Source organism: Nannospalax galili, unplaced genomic scaffold (assembly GCF_000622305.1).
Source record: "Nannospalax galili isolate Female #2095 unplaced genomic scaffold, S.galili_v1.0 scaffold85, whole genome shotgun sequence".
Taxonomy (NCBI): domain Eukaryota; kingdom Metazoa; phylum Chordata; class Mammalia; order Rodentia; family Spalacidae; genus Nannospalax; species Nannospalax galili.
In genome coordinates, this window is record NW_008358866.1 from 8,224,686 (window position 1) to 8,237,567 (window position 12,882).

General features: G+C 39.9%; 1 protein-coding gene across 15 annotated transcripts; it reads right to left on the minus strand.

Moving 5' to 3' along the window:
* Positions 1–3,836: 3,836 nt before the first annotated feature.
* Mterf1 (mitochondrial transcription termination factor 1) lies at positions 3,837–12,486 on the minus strand. Of its 15 annotated transcripts, none has more exons than XM_017795444.2 (4): positions 12,438–12,486; positions 7,476–7,537; positions 5,989–6,079; positions 3,837–5,597 (listed from the first exon to the last, which is right to left on the minus strand). In XM_017795444.2, exon 4 carries the CDS (start codon positions 5,578–5,580, stop codon positions 4,402–4,404), a length of 1,179 nt encoding a protein of 392 aa, XP_017650933.1. In that variant the 5' UTR covers positions 5,581–5,597; positions 5,989–6,079; positions 7,476–7,537; positions 12,438–12,486; the 3' UTR covers positions 3,837–4,401. The 15 variants fall into 15 exon arrangements, with proteins under 15 accessions (XP_017650933.1, XP_017650932.1, XP_008820753.1 ...); XM_017795443.2 differs by having other exon boundaries at positions 7,476–7,534; positions 12,434–12,486; XM_008822531.2 differs by having other exon boundaries at positions 7,476–7,534; positions 12,438–12,480.
* Positions 12,487–12,882: the final 396 nt, after the last annotated feature.

Sequence of the window (12,882 nt, forward strand, 5' to 3'; positions counted from 1 at the left end):
CCTTCCAGCATCTTGAGTTGCAGTGTTAGGTCATTTATTTGTGCTCTTTCTAATTTTTTTAATGTAGGAAATTTAGAGCTATAAACTTCCCTCCCAGGACTGCTTTTAAAGTGTCCCAGAGGTTTTGTTATGTTGTATTATCCTTTCCATTTAGTTCCAGGGATACTTTATTTCTTTCTTAAGTTCTTCTTTGACTCATTCATCATTCAAGAGTATATTGTTTAATCTCCATAAGATTGTGTAGTTACTAGCACTTCTTTTGGTGTTGATTTTCAGCTCATTGTGTTGTGTTCTGATAGAATGCATGGAATTATTTCAATTTTTTTTTTTGCATCTGTTGAGGTTTGTTTTGTGCTTCAGTATGTGGTCAATTTTAGAGAAATTTTTGTGGAGCTGCTGAGTAGAAAGTGTATTCTTTGGTGCTTGGGTTAAATATTCAGTAAATGTCTGTTAGGTCCATTTGATGTATGGTATCATTTCATTCAAATGTCTCTGTTTATTCTTTGTCCTGTTGACCTGTCTATTGGGATAGACAGTGGGGTATTGATGTCCCCTACTATTACTAAGTTTGGGCTAATCTGTGCCCTAAAGTCCTGTAGTACTGTTTTTTAAGAAACTGGGTGCACCAGAGTTTGGTACATATATGTTCATGATTGTAATGCCTTCTTGGTCAATTGTTCCATGGATCAGAATGACCAGAGTGACCCTCTTTATCTCTTTTGATTAGTTTTAGTTGGAGGATTATTTTGTCAGATATTAGAATTGCAACCCCTGCTTGTTTCTTAGTGCCATTTACTTGGAATATTTTTTCCATCCTTTTACCTTAAGGTAGTGCCTATCCTTGAAAGTGAGATGAATTTCTTACAGACAACAAAAAGATGGATTTTCATTCTTAACCCATTCAACTAGCCTGTGTCTTTTGACTGGGGAGTTCAGACAATTGATATTTAAAGTTATTATTGAAAGATGTGTATTGGTTGTTGTCTTTTTATGTTTGCATTCTTGGTCTTAATTTTGTGTTTCCACAATTATACCTTCATTTATTTTCTTTCTGTTCTCTCCTGCACATAGTTGTTCTTTTCTTCAGTCCTTTGTGGCTGCCAGGGGTACAGCCACAGGACCTGAATGGATTATCACAGAACTGAGAAAAGGCCAGGGGACTTGTGCAGTGTTATTTCTTTATTCTTATTTCTTCATCCATGCATGAGTGCCAAAAGCACAAGCAACTATGCTTATATACTCATACCCATTAGAGCTACAGCTGAGTATTTATAGAACAATGGGTAATAATAAAGTGGCCAGAATATAGTAGTTTAGTAAAATATAATGAGCAGGATAACAGAACAACCATAAAATGCCTTGAGAGATCAAAGTGTCTCCTGAGAAACTAGGGGAGTACGGGCATTCTGGAGTTAACTGCCCAGCAAGCATTCTTGCATAAACTTTCTCATGAGACAAGGCTCTCCAGGCATACATGTTCAAGGTTCAGCTAAACTTACCAAGCATAATTTTTAAAACTATAGTAACACTATTTCACAGTCCCTACACCTTTGTATTGCTTCAAATATTCTCTGAAGGGCTAGTTTAATGGACATGAATTCTTTCAGCCTAGATTTTTTTTTCAGTCTAGATTTTTTTCCTTCCCCTTCAACTATAATAAACAGTTTTGCTGGACAAAGTATTCTGGGTTGACATCTATGGTCATTTGGAACTGGGAATCTTTGGTCCAGGCTCTCTGGCTTTGATAGTTTGCATTGAAAAGCCAGCTGTAGCCAGACAAGATGGCACACACCTTTAATCCCAGCACTTGGCAGGTGGATCTCTGTGAGTTTGAGGCCAGCTAGGGCTATAGGCAGACCCTGTCTCAAAAAGACAAAATAATAGTAATAATAATAATAATAATGATGATGATGATGATGATGATAGTAATAGTAATAATGTCAGCTGTGATTCTGATGGGTTTCCTTTATTTGTAACTTGTTTTTCTCTTGCCGCTTTCAGTATTCTTTGTTCTGTACATTTAGTGTTTTTACTATGATATGCTGTGGGGAGTTTCTTTTCTGGTCCTATTTGGTGTTTTGTGTGCTTCTTGTATTTGTATGTGTATGTTCTTTGTGCTTCTTTCCTTAATTTGGGGAAAATTTCTTCTAGAACAATGTTGAAGATCTGGTTAACACCTTTTACCTGATGGGAGACAGATGTGCTGCTCCCTACTAGTCAGCAGAGATGCCTGGCCCTGGGACAGTGGGAGGAACTGCAGATGGTCCCAAAGCAGGGAGATGGGTACTGCACAGTTTGGGATTTGGGAAGTTCATCCTGCAGAGTCTGAGTCAGACATTCTTAGGCAGTACCCAAAGGTTTGGGCAGCTACTAGCCATGAGAGAAGCCTGGCCCTGGGGCCGTGGGAAGGACTACAGCTGGTTCCAAAGGAGGGGGATGGGCATGGCACAATTCCAGAAGCTCACCCCACAGAGCCTGAGTCAGACACTCTTAGGCTATCTCCAAAAGTCTGGACCCCTACTAGCCAGGAGGGAAACCTCAAGGTAACCCTTTTTAATTGCTTTATAATGTATATGTATATACTTTAAGAAGCTTCTATAGTGTTAGAGGCTTTTTCTAAAAATAATCTTTAGAGTTGGTCATCCCTCTGTATACTCCCCCCTCTGCCCTGCCTTCCCATTCCCCACCCCATTTAACCCTTCAGATTTTATTATCCGCCCCCCTTATAACACTGCATTCTACCACCCTCCCAGAAAGTCCCCTGGTCTTTTATTAGTTCCCTGACTTCTCTGGATTTTCAAATTGAAACATGCATAACTAGGATTTCAAAGCTAGTATCCAGCTATGAGAGTGAGTATAAAATATTTGTCTTTCTGGGTCTGAGTTACCTCCCTCAGGATGATTATTTCCAGTTCCACCTATTAACCTGTGAATTTCATAATTTCATCTTTTTAAGAGCTGAATAATATTGCACTGTGTACATGCACCATACCTTCACTATCCATTCATCAGTTGATGGACATCTAGGTTGTTTCCAATTTCCAACTATTGTGAAAAGGGCAGCAATAAACATGGATGAAAAGGTATTTTTGTAGTAGGGTAGAGACATCAATTAGAGCAAATAAAGTTTAAAAGATTATGCGATTTAATTCAAAATCTACATCAAACAAATACTGGGTCACTCAGATGGTTCAATGGGTAAAGGCACTTGATGTCAAACCTGACAACTTGAGTTCTATGAGTTCTATTCCCAGAATCCACAAAGTGGAAGACCCAACTTCTACAACTTGTGTCTGCACTCACCACCAAAAATAAATATATATAATTTTAAAAAAGAAAGAAAGAAAATAAGTGCTAGAATTAAAGGCTTAAACCACCAAGTCAGGCTCTCTTAAGACCTTTAACATAATCAGGGCCTCAAGATTGTAGGCCAGGTTGGCCTCAATTTCACAATCCTCCTATCTCAGCCTCCCAAGTGCTACAATTCTTAACCACATTTTAATTTAATACAACTGCAATGTACCACAATATTGTCATGCTTCTGGGAGCTAAGATATTAACATCTTTGGGTAGCCATTATTCTACCTACCAAGTTGCCCATGTGTAACAAAATCAGGATATACCTACCTATAGTTAATCTTTGGGCAGGGAGACACTAATTGTTCAAATGGAGAATGTGAAACATGGGGTGGAAAGTCCTTTCTGTCTCAGTTTTACTATTTTTACTGGCATTATACTTTGAAGATGAGCCATAATTAGATACAATAACAGAATCTCTTGTGATTCAAAATAATGAGAGGAAACAGAACCCAAGTAAACCTATCAATCTCTTTTTCCTATGCTGAGGATCAAACCCAGGGCCTTCCACATGCTGAGCAAGCTTTCTCCAACTGAGTTATATCCCCAGCCCAAATCAGCTGACTGTTAAATTCTGTTCAGAAACCACAAAAGCATATTCTGTACAATTTCTCTACATGCTGTTCTGCTGTGGAACTCAGCACCCACCCTACTCTACAGCAATCACAGCCTACACCATATAATGGAATACTACATTAATTCCAACAGGAAGGAGTAGCTGGGAGGACTTGCACATACCAACTCATAAAACAAAATCTCCAAAGGATCATTATAGATATTATCTGCAGTTAAAATTCAAAACTCTGAGGATGGTAGGATTGTTCAGTGGGGAAAGGTACTTGCTGCCAGGACTAATGATCTAAATTTATTCCCTGGGACCCACATGGTAGGAGAGTCAACTCCCAAAACTTGTCCTCTGACCTCACATACCTGCCTTGGCACTCACACAGGCACACACATGCAAATAAATAAATGTAATCTTAAACATGTTTTTTAAAGATTTATATTTTTTTAAAAAACTTTTTGAAAAGGCCAAATTCAAAATTAAGTATCATTACACTGTAAGAGTCCTCCAGCACTTTTCAATCCATTTAGCTTTTCCAATTTAACTTTATATCTTTTCTGACACCAGGATAAAAGGGCAATGTTTGATGTACTCAAGTCATACCCAGCATGTACCAATTCTTTGATTCGAGTTTTTAAAGTATTTATGCTCGAGTCCATAATCCTAGGATTTTTAATTATTTGTGAAATACTGATTTTTTCTTCTATAAGGAAATCTATTTTATCATTAAACTTTTTCTCTGACAAAAAGATCATATTTGGATAGCTTAAGACAAATTTCTGTATGTCTTCATCAGTACACCCCAAAGAGCCCAGTTTCTCTTTGATATTTTTGTACGTTTTCTTGGCATAGTCATTGGACAGGTCTAGAAGTCCAGCTCCCGGACCACATATCAGAAGCAGAAGTTCTTCCTTGTTTAAGTTGAAAGTTGACTGTAAAAATTCAATATTACGGTTCACTCTTTTGGTACTCTGAATTAAGATGGAAGGATTTTTAGAAATTATCTTCCTGACAAAATCTGTGGGACTGTTGTGACCCAAGGACAAACAGACTTGCTGCAAAAACTCAATCATTTGTTTATTCAACTTAAGAGTATTGGCAAAGGTTCGAGGGGCACTGGTTAGCAATCGACAAAGGCATTTATGAGTCAATCCAACTGAGGAGAGGAACTTTATATTATTCTCTAAATTTAGGTTGTTGTTAGAACGAAAGAAGGATTCAGGAGAACGCTCCAGAATATTTACAATTTCAAGGTCTGATGTCATAATCTTTCTCCACAGACCCCACCGCTTTGAAAGACTTTCAGGAGTGCGTGTTATGGCTCGTGGGTATCTTGATATGATGCTGCCAATCATTTTGTCACTAGCTCCTTTGGATAGAAGGAACATCTTCAGGTGTTGCTCATTCGTCACCACCCTGTTAAAAACTCCAGGCTGCCGTCTCTTGGCCATGTCAATATCGACTCCCATAGTCAGTAAGTTGTTCAGCAAGTCCTCATTTTTCAAAGGCTGGGTGTTTTTGTTGTCACATTTCACATTAAAAGGCCTGCAGGAAATTGATTTGAGGAAGATTTCTGCTGAATATCGGATCATCCAACATCTTGAACCAAAGAGAAAGTTACTTCTTATATACCAGACGTTTCTTGATGCCATAATCATCAGACAGCCCTAGGATGCTGTGTAAAATAACATACAACATTAATATATACTATTACACAAATGCCTGTGTTAAGTAGATAATGACATTATTACAATCCTGTAAGTACTATGGGCCTTTCTATAAGAAAATACCTTTATCTCCAGCTCTCCTGGTACTATGCTAACAATTTGCTCCCTGGCCCACTGCTTCTGTGGGCTATTTGTGGACATAAGAATGTTTCCACTTTTAACAGAAAAGTGGGTAGGCACCATGGCTGCCCCAGAACTGTCCTGTTTCTGTATTGTTCTTTTTATTTCACCATGCCTGCTTTGGCTATCCCAAATCAGTTATCCCTCCCCTCTGCTTTGCCCTCCTGGTTTCCAAATCTTTGGCTTGTTTCTAATAAATGGCACTTTCACTAGTCTTACCTTTACACTTTCCAGATGTCTGACCTTGCCCTGCCCAGATACTGGACTTCTTTGCTTCTGCCAACCTTGACCTCAAACTCTAAACTTAGCCCTAAAACAAAAATAACAACATCACCAAAAACAACAACAACAACAAAAATCTCAGACTATCAGATGTCCACCTTAATATCCTGTTCTAAATTTATGATACCCTTTAAATCCATTACACTGATTCTTAGCTTATATAAACCTCTGGACAACAGCAGTCTACTTCAATCTTTATCTCAGTTTACCAAATTGTCTTCTTGATCACAAAGCAATAATACTAAATCAATTTCCATCTTCAAAATAATAGAGCTGAGGGGATGGAGTATAACTCAGTGATAGATCAGTAGTATAGCACATACTTAGCATGCATGCAGACCTCAGTTCAATCTCTAACACCAAAAAGGAAAAAAAGGAGAAGAAGGAATTGAGGAAGAGGGGTGAGAGCAAGGAAAGGAGGGTACAGTTTGGACATTTAATCCCCAAAGTCTATACCAAGGTCTCACTACTTTGCCTAGGTGACCCTCAAATTCCTAGGCTCAAGTGATTCTCTTGTTTTAAGTCCCCTGAGTAGCTACAGCTATAGACACATGCCACATGCCCAGTTTTACCTAAATGTTAACATGTTATTTTTACCATTCTCCTCTATCCCGTCATCATACTATACAAGGCCAATCCTGGGCTGTATGCATCGACTGCATGACACAGTTCCCAGCTTCTAGTAAAACCTCAGTAATTCATTTTCCTGATCATTCTAGAATGGCAGCCACAGCTTAGACCATATAATGAATGTTGAATTTATATGCATATAATTGTAAGTCCCTACTAAAATAAGCATCTCTACTTACAGGAAATACAAGGAAAGAAAAAGTGTACTTTTGTCATCAAGCTTCTCAGACTGTTCCAAAGCTGTCTAATCATACAACATATAATTTTTTTTAACCTACAGTTTCTCTTTCTGAGAATATAAATCTATGACAAACTTAGTTCTTGATTTCTAACTATACTGGGCTCTTATAGGAAGCATGTCCTTTTTCTCTCTCTCCTAATTAAGTATAAAATAGGAAATATAGAAAGATAGCTGTGGCTTACTACTCCCATTTTTGCCTTCAGATCAATTTCAAAGAAAGCCTCTGTGCCTGACCTTTCAATTCAACCAATGAAAAAACAAAAACAAATAACCTTGGAGTATTTCTGTAAAATAGAAGCATTCTTGTATTTTCACAGATTCTTAAAGAATTGGGAAAAGATTCTAAAACTGTGAAATAAAGTAACCTTCAAATTCAAATGCAAGGCACTCACCAAGCAATCAGCAGACAACAAGAACATAAGCACACATTGGGCTGATCCAAAGTCTACTGCGCTTGCCACTCATCACTTTTCCATACCACATTCCACCCCATACGCCAATGCTCCAAAACTGCATGAATTTAGAAATCTAAAAATAAGATTCCCATTCTTACTTGAGAATGAAGGCTTGCACAGTTCAACCTTTTCTTCTCCAGACATTCAAGGGTGACCTCTGCTGGAGAATGGGACAGAACACAAATGGAGATCAGACCATTTTTATGAAGAACTTTATAGAAATGATCCAGGGGTTAGAAAGATGGCTCAGTGGTTAAGAGCACTGGCTGCTCTTGCAGAGGATCCAGGTTCAGCTCCCAGCATCCACATGGCAGCTGACAATCATCCACAACTCCAGTTCCAAGGGAATCTGACACCCTCTTCTGGAAGGCATTGCATGACACTAGTATACTTACATACATGCAGGGGAAACACTCATACACAAAAAATAAAAATAAATACAAGAGATGATCCAACAGGCTGCAAGGATGAAGACATATCCAAAAGCTGAGTGTCTTTGCCAGCCCCAAACTAGCCCTCTTCTGAGTAACGTCATTATCACTACCTTTTTTTTCATGTGCATGAGTGTTATGCCTGCCATGTATGTAAGTGCAACCGTGTTGAGCAGTGGCTGCAGAGGCCAGAGGAGGGTGTTGGACCCTCCTGGAACTATAGTTATAAACATTTGTTAGCCACCATGTGGGTGCTGGGATTTGAACCTAGGTCTTCTGCAAGAGCAACCAGCACTCTTAACCACTTAGCCATTTCTCCAGCCCCATTACCGCCATCTTAAGAGTCCTTTGTGATAAGCAACAAAGGAGCTTGGCTTTCTTCCTCTTCTTCACACCTACAATCATCAAATTATACACATTCAGCTTCTTCAGCCTCCCTGAAACCCAAACTCTCCACTGTGTCGTTTTCACAAGATTACAACTCTTTGTATTCTCTCTTACTCAGCCTGAACCAATTGACCAACTTGTTTCTCTAACAAAACTCACTCAAGGAGCTAAAAAGATGGATCAGTGGGTAAAGTGCTTGCTGCACAAGGATCCATGTTCAGATTACCAGCACCATGTGAAAGCCAGGGGGTGGCAGTGTACCCCTGTGACATCCAGCAATGGGGACAGGGGGTGGAAAAAGGCAGATCCTGAGGGCTCACTGGCCAACTAGTCTAGACAAAATAAGCTCCATGTTCATTGAGAGATTTTGTCTCAAAAAATATGATGGAGAGGGGCTGGAGAGATGGTTCAGTGATTAAGAGCACTGTCTGCTCTTCCAGAGGACCAGGGTTCTGTTCCCAGCACCAACATGGTAGCTAACAACCCTCCAAAACTCCAGTTCCAGGGGATCCAATGTGCTCTTCTGACCTCCATGGGCATTGCATGACACAGGTGCACTCACATACATGCAGGCAATAAACTCATATACATAACAGTAAAATAATAAAATATTTTTTTAATGTGCTGGGGAGAGATGGAGGAAAATACCCCAAGTCAACCTCTGACATCCACACATGCACACCCACACAAGCACACCAACACATACATGCATACACAATACTCACAAAATTAAAAAACTTTTAAAAGTTGCTGAGTGTGTGGTGCACACCTTTAATCCCAACACACTAGGGAGGCAGAGGAAGGCAGATCTGTGAGATTAAGGACAGCCTAGTCTATACGGTGAGCTCTAGGCCAGCCAGGGCTACATAGTGAGACCTTGTCTCAAAAAATAAATAAAAAATAAAATGAAAGTCACTCAAAACTGTCACCATAGTTATAAAGATATGATTATATCCCTCTGATTAAAGAGAAAAATCTTTAAACTGGCAGTCAAAATCCTGGCCACTGAACTGCAAATACTTTTTAAGCCAATGTTTCTATTCTATTGGTCTCACTATTGGCATGTCTGCTCTCAAACCAACTGTCCTGAGCCCATGATGGTGCATACCTGTAGACCCCGCACTCAGAGGGCTGAAGTAGGAGATCACAAGTTCAAAGCCAGGCTGGACTACATAGGGAAACACTGTCTCAAAAAACAAAAGTAGGAGCTGGAGAGATGGCTCAACAGTTAAGAGCACAGGTTGCTCTTGCAGAAGACTGGGGTTCAGTTCCCAGCATCCACATGGCAGCTAACAACCATCCATCACTCCAGTTCTAGGGGATCCAATGCCCTCTTTTGACCTTCATAGGCATTGCACTATATGGATGCCTTACACGCATACAGGCAATACACGCATACACATAAACAAAAAAGACCTCCTGTTCTCAACATTCTGACCCATTCTAGTCTCCTTATTTTGGCTATCATTCATTAATGTTTTTTTTTTTTTCCAGTTAACATACCAAATAAAGGATTTCATTCTATTTTATATATGATATATATGTACATATTAAGGTACTTTGCCCATATTTGGTCCCCATTACCCACCCGCCCCCCATTGGTCCCCTTCCTCCTCCCAAACAGACCCTCTTCTGCTTTCATGTCACACATGCACATACACCTTATTTATACAGAATATAAGTCTAAATTCCCCCATCACCATCTCTCCCCACCCAGTCCTTTCTACTGCATCAAATAACACACACACACACACACACACAAATCTAGACATCTTTCTGAGTCCGGCCTATTTTGTTAAACTGTCCTATCTTTTAGAAAGGGACATTTTCTTTTTTGTTTATTATTATTTTTTTATGAGTGTTTTGCCTACAGGTACATAAGTGCACCTGTCTCATGCAATGCTCACAGAGGTCATAAAAGGATGTCAGATACCCTGAAACTGAAGTTACAAATGGTTGTTAGTTGCCATGTGGGTGCTTGGAACTGAACCTGGGTCCTCTGCAAGAGCAGCCAGTGCTCTTAACTGCTGAGTCATCTCTCCAGTTCTATTTTCTAGTATAACATCTCATATAAACACAATCTTTTTTTTTTTTTTTTTTGGTTTTTTTGAAAGGGGGCCCCCCTGTAGCCCCAGCCGTCCTGGAACTATGTAGACCAGGCTAACCTTGAACTCACAGAGATCCACCTGCCTCTGCCTCCCAAGTGCGGGGATTAAAGGCGTGTGCTACCACTTATTGCTGAACTGAATCATTTGTTTTATAATTTTCCACTAAGGAATCTCAACCTAAAGATCTGTTTATGCAGAAAAAAAGAACTAAAATCAACTGAAATTTTCCACTGATTTTTAATACTTGATCCTCAAAAGTATGAGTTGTCTCTGCTAAACTTAAAAATCAATAGTAGTGGGGCTGGAGAGATGGCTCAGCGATTAAGAGCACTGACTCCTCTCGCAGAGGAACCGGGTTTGATTCCCAGCACCCCCATGGCGACTATGAACCGTCCTTAACTCCAGTTCCAGGGGAATCCGAAGCCCTCTTCTGACCTCCATGGCATTGCATGACACAGGTGCACTCATATACATGCAGGCAATACACTCATAAAATAAAAATAATAGATAAAATATTAAAAGAAAAAAAAATCAATAGTAGCTAGTTGGGCGTGGTGGTACTACATAGTGAGATCCAGGCAAGTTGGGGCTACAGGAAGACCCTGTGTCAAAAAGACCCCCCCCAAAAAAATCAATAGTAACTAACAATACTGTAAATAAGCTTGAGGGAAAGAAATCTGGCACCATGTATCACAATTTTAATGTTCATAGTCTCTACCCCAGTACTTCCACTTCCTGGAAATTATCTAAAGAAAATAAAAAGGGAAATAAAAAATTGTTAGGTACAAGTATGCTTGTCAATGTAATCTGCTACAGCAAAAAGAAACCTCAAATGGCCACCAAGAGAATGACTAAAAGAATTCTATCTGAGCAATATAAATTTTCAATACTATACAGGTGCCAAAAAAATTGAGGTATATTTTTTAATGTCCAAGATATACTAAGTGGCACACTGCACAAGAAAATGGATAGAACAGTACCACTTATATTGGCATTAACATATAAAGACAGAAAGTGAAACAATACCTATTTTTGGAAGACTAATGGGGAGCTGTACTGCTTCAGAACTATTTTATTTAATGGCTATGTGATATTTTGCAATTAGGCAAAATGTAAACAAATTAAGTTGGTCTAGGGACACAAAGAGCAATGTAAATATGTTGCCTTTATCTTTCTCAGTTTTGAGCACACAGAAAGGGCAAACTTCTAAAACATCAATGTTTTATTTTAGCAGCTGATCTCTATTTAAAAAAAAAAATTCTGTAACATCTGACAAGGTGACTAAAAAGTCTGATAAAAGTATCTGCTTCCTTGATCTACCATTTTCAAAAACAGTAAATATCACGCTTGACTTCTACCTACCTCACAAATTGATTCTTTAATCAGCCTAAGCTATTTTCTTAAGGGATGTTAAATTTAGCAAACACACTGAAAACGTCTGTACTTGCAACCCGTGAGGTCTAAGGAATAAGATTCACGCTCCCTTTTGCTCTACAACTGGACTGCTAAGGTGCTTCTGAGGAAATGTCTTTGGTCCTAGGACAGCACACTCCCAGGTTTGCCTTTGACACAGCAATTTAAGTGTGGAGATTTTAACAGCAATACATTTCCTCGCCGTATTTGTCTTAAGACTTTGCATCCCTCCAGAAAGAGTGAGCAGCGGTTTCTACCACCCTAACCCCAGAAAAGAGAAAAATATCATCAGCAATTCGTAACAGAGAATAAAGAGATGAAGGCAAGCCAACTCTACCTGTTTTTGTGAGACGTACTACCTCTTGCAAACTAAACATCTCATACTTAAAGAGCAAAGGAACGCCTTCCTCCATGCGTGATGGGGAAAAGGGAGCGAAACCAAGTACCTGTTTTACAAAAATTTTCTTACCTAATCCCCCACAACAACGTAAAAGATGGGCACTCCCTAAAATTACAAAAAGTGGCCCACGAGGGGCTCCCTCACTAGCTAGTCTCGGCTGTCTGGGGCGTAGACACCTGAACCCACGTGAGTCTAACCAACCACAGCAATTCCACAGCCCAGACTCGTCTTCCCTCCGGGGCACTACTTCAGGAGGCTCATCCAGACCTGCTGACAACCACCAAGGGACCAAGCCCTCCCGGATCCCTACACGGTACCTACGCGCCTGGTAGAGGCTTTCACTTCCGCCCCTAGTCGCCAACCGGAATGGAGGAGCGGAAGTGAAGACCAACTTCCGGCTTTCTCAGGGAGGTCCCGAGCCCGCAGGCGACGCTGCCTTTGTCATCCCACTCCGACCCTGGGAGCCCGGCAGGGGGCGGCAGAAGACCGCTGTGAAAGGTCCTGGCTCCACCCCGACCCGGACTGTAGCCTGTGAACAAGGTAGCCTGTGAACAAGACAGCAGATTCCTCTTGATCTCGCTCCTCCCCTTCCATGGCTCTGTAGATTGTTCTGTGTTTTGGATTTCTTTTCTGTTTGTTTGGTGTCTGTGAGGAAAAATTTTTATCTCTGGGAATTTAAATTGTGAATAATCAGTTCATCTAGTAAGTGCAACTACTAACTACAGTTCCTCCAGATTTAAAAAAAAAAAAAAAAAAAAAAAAAAAA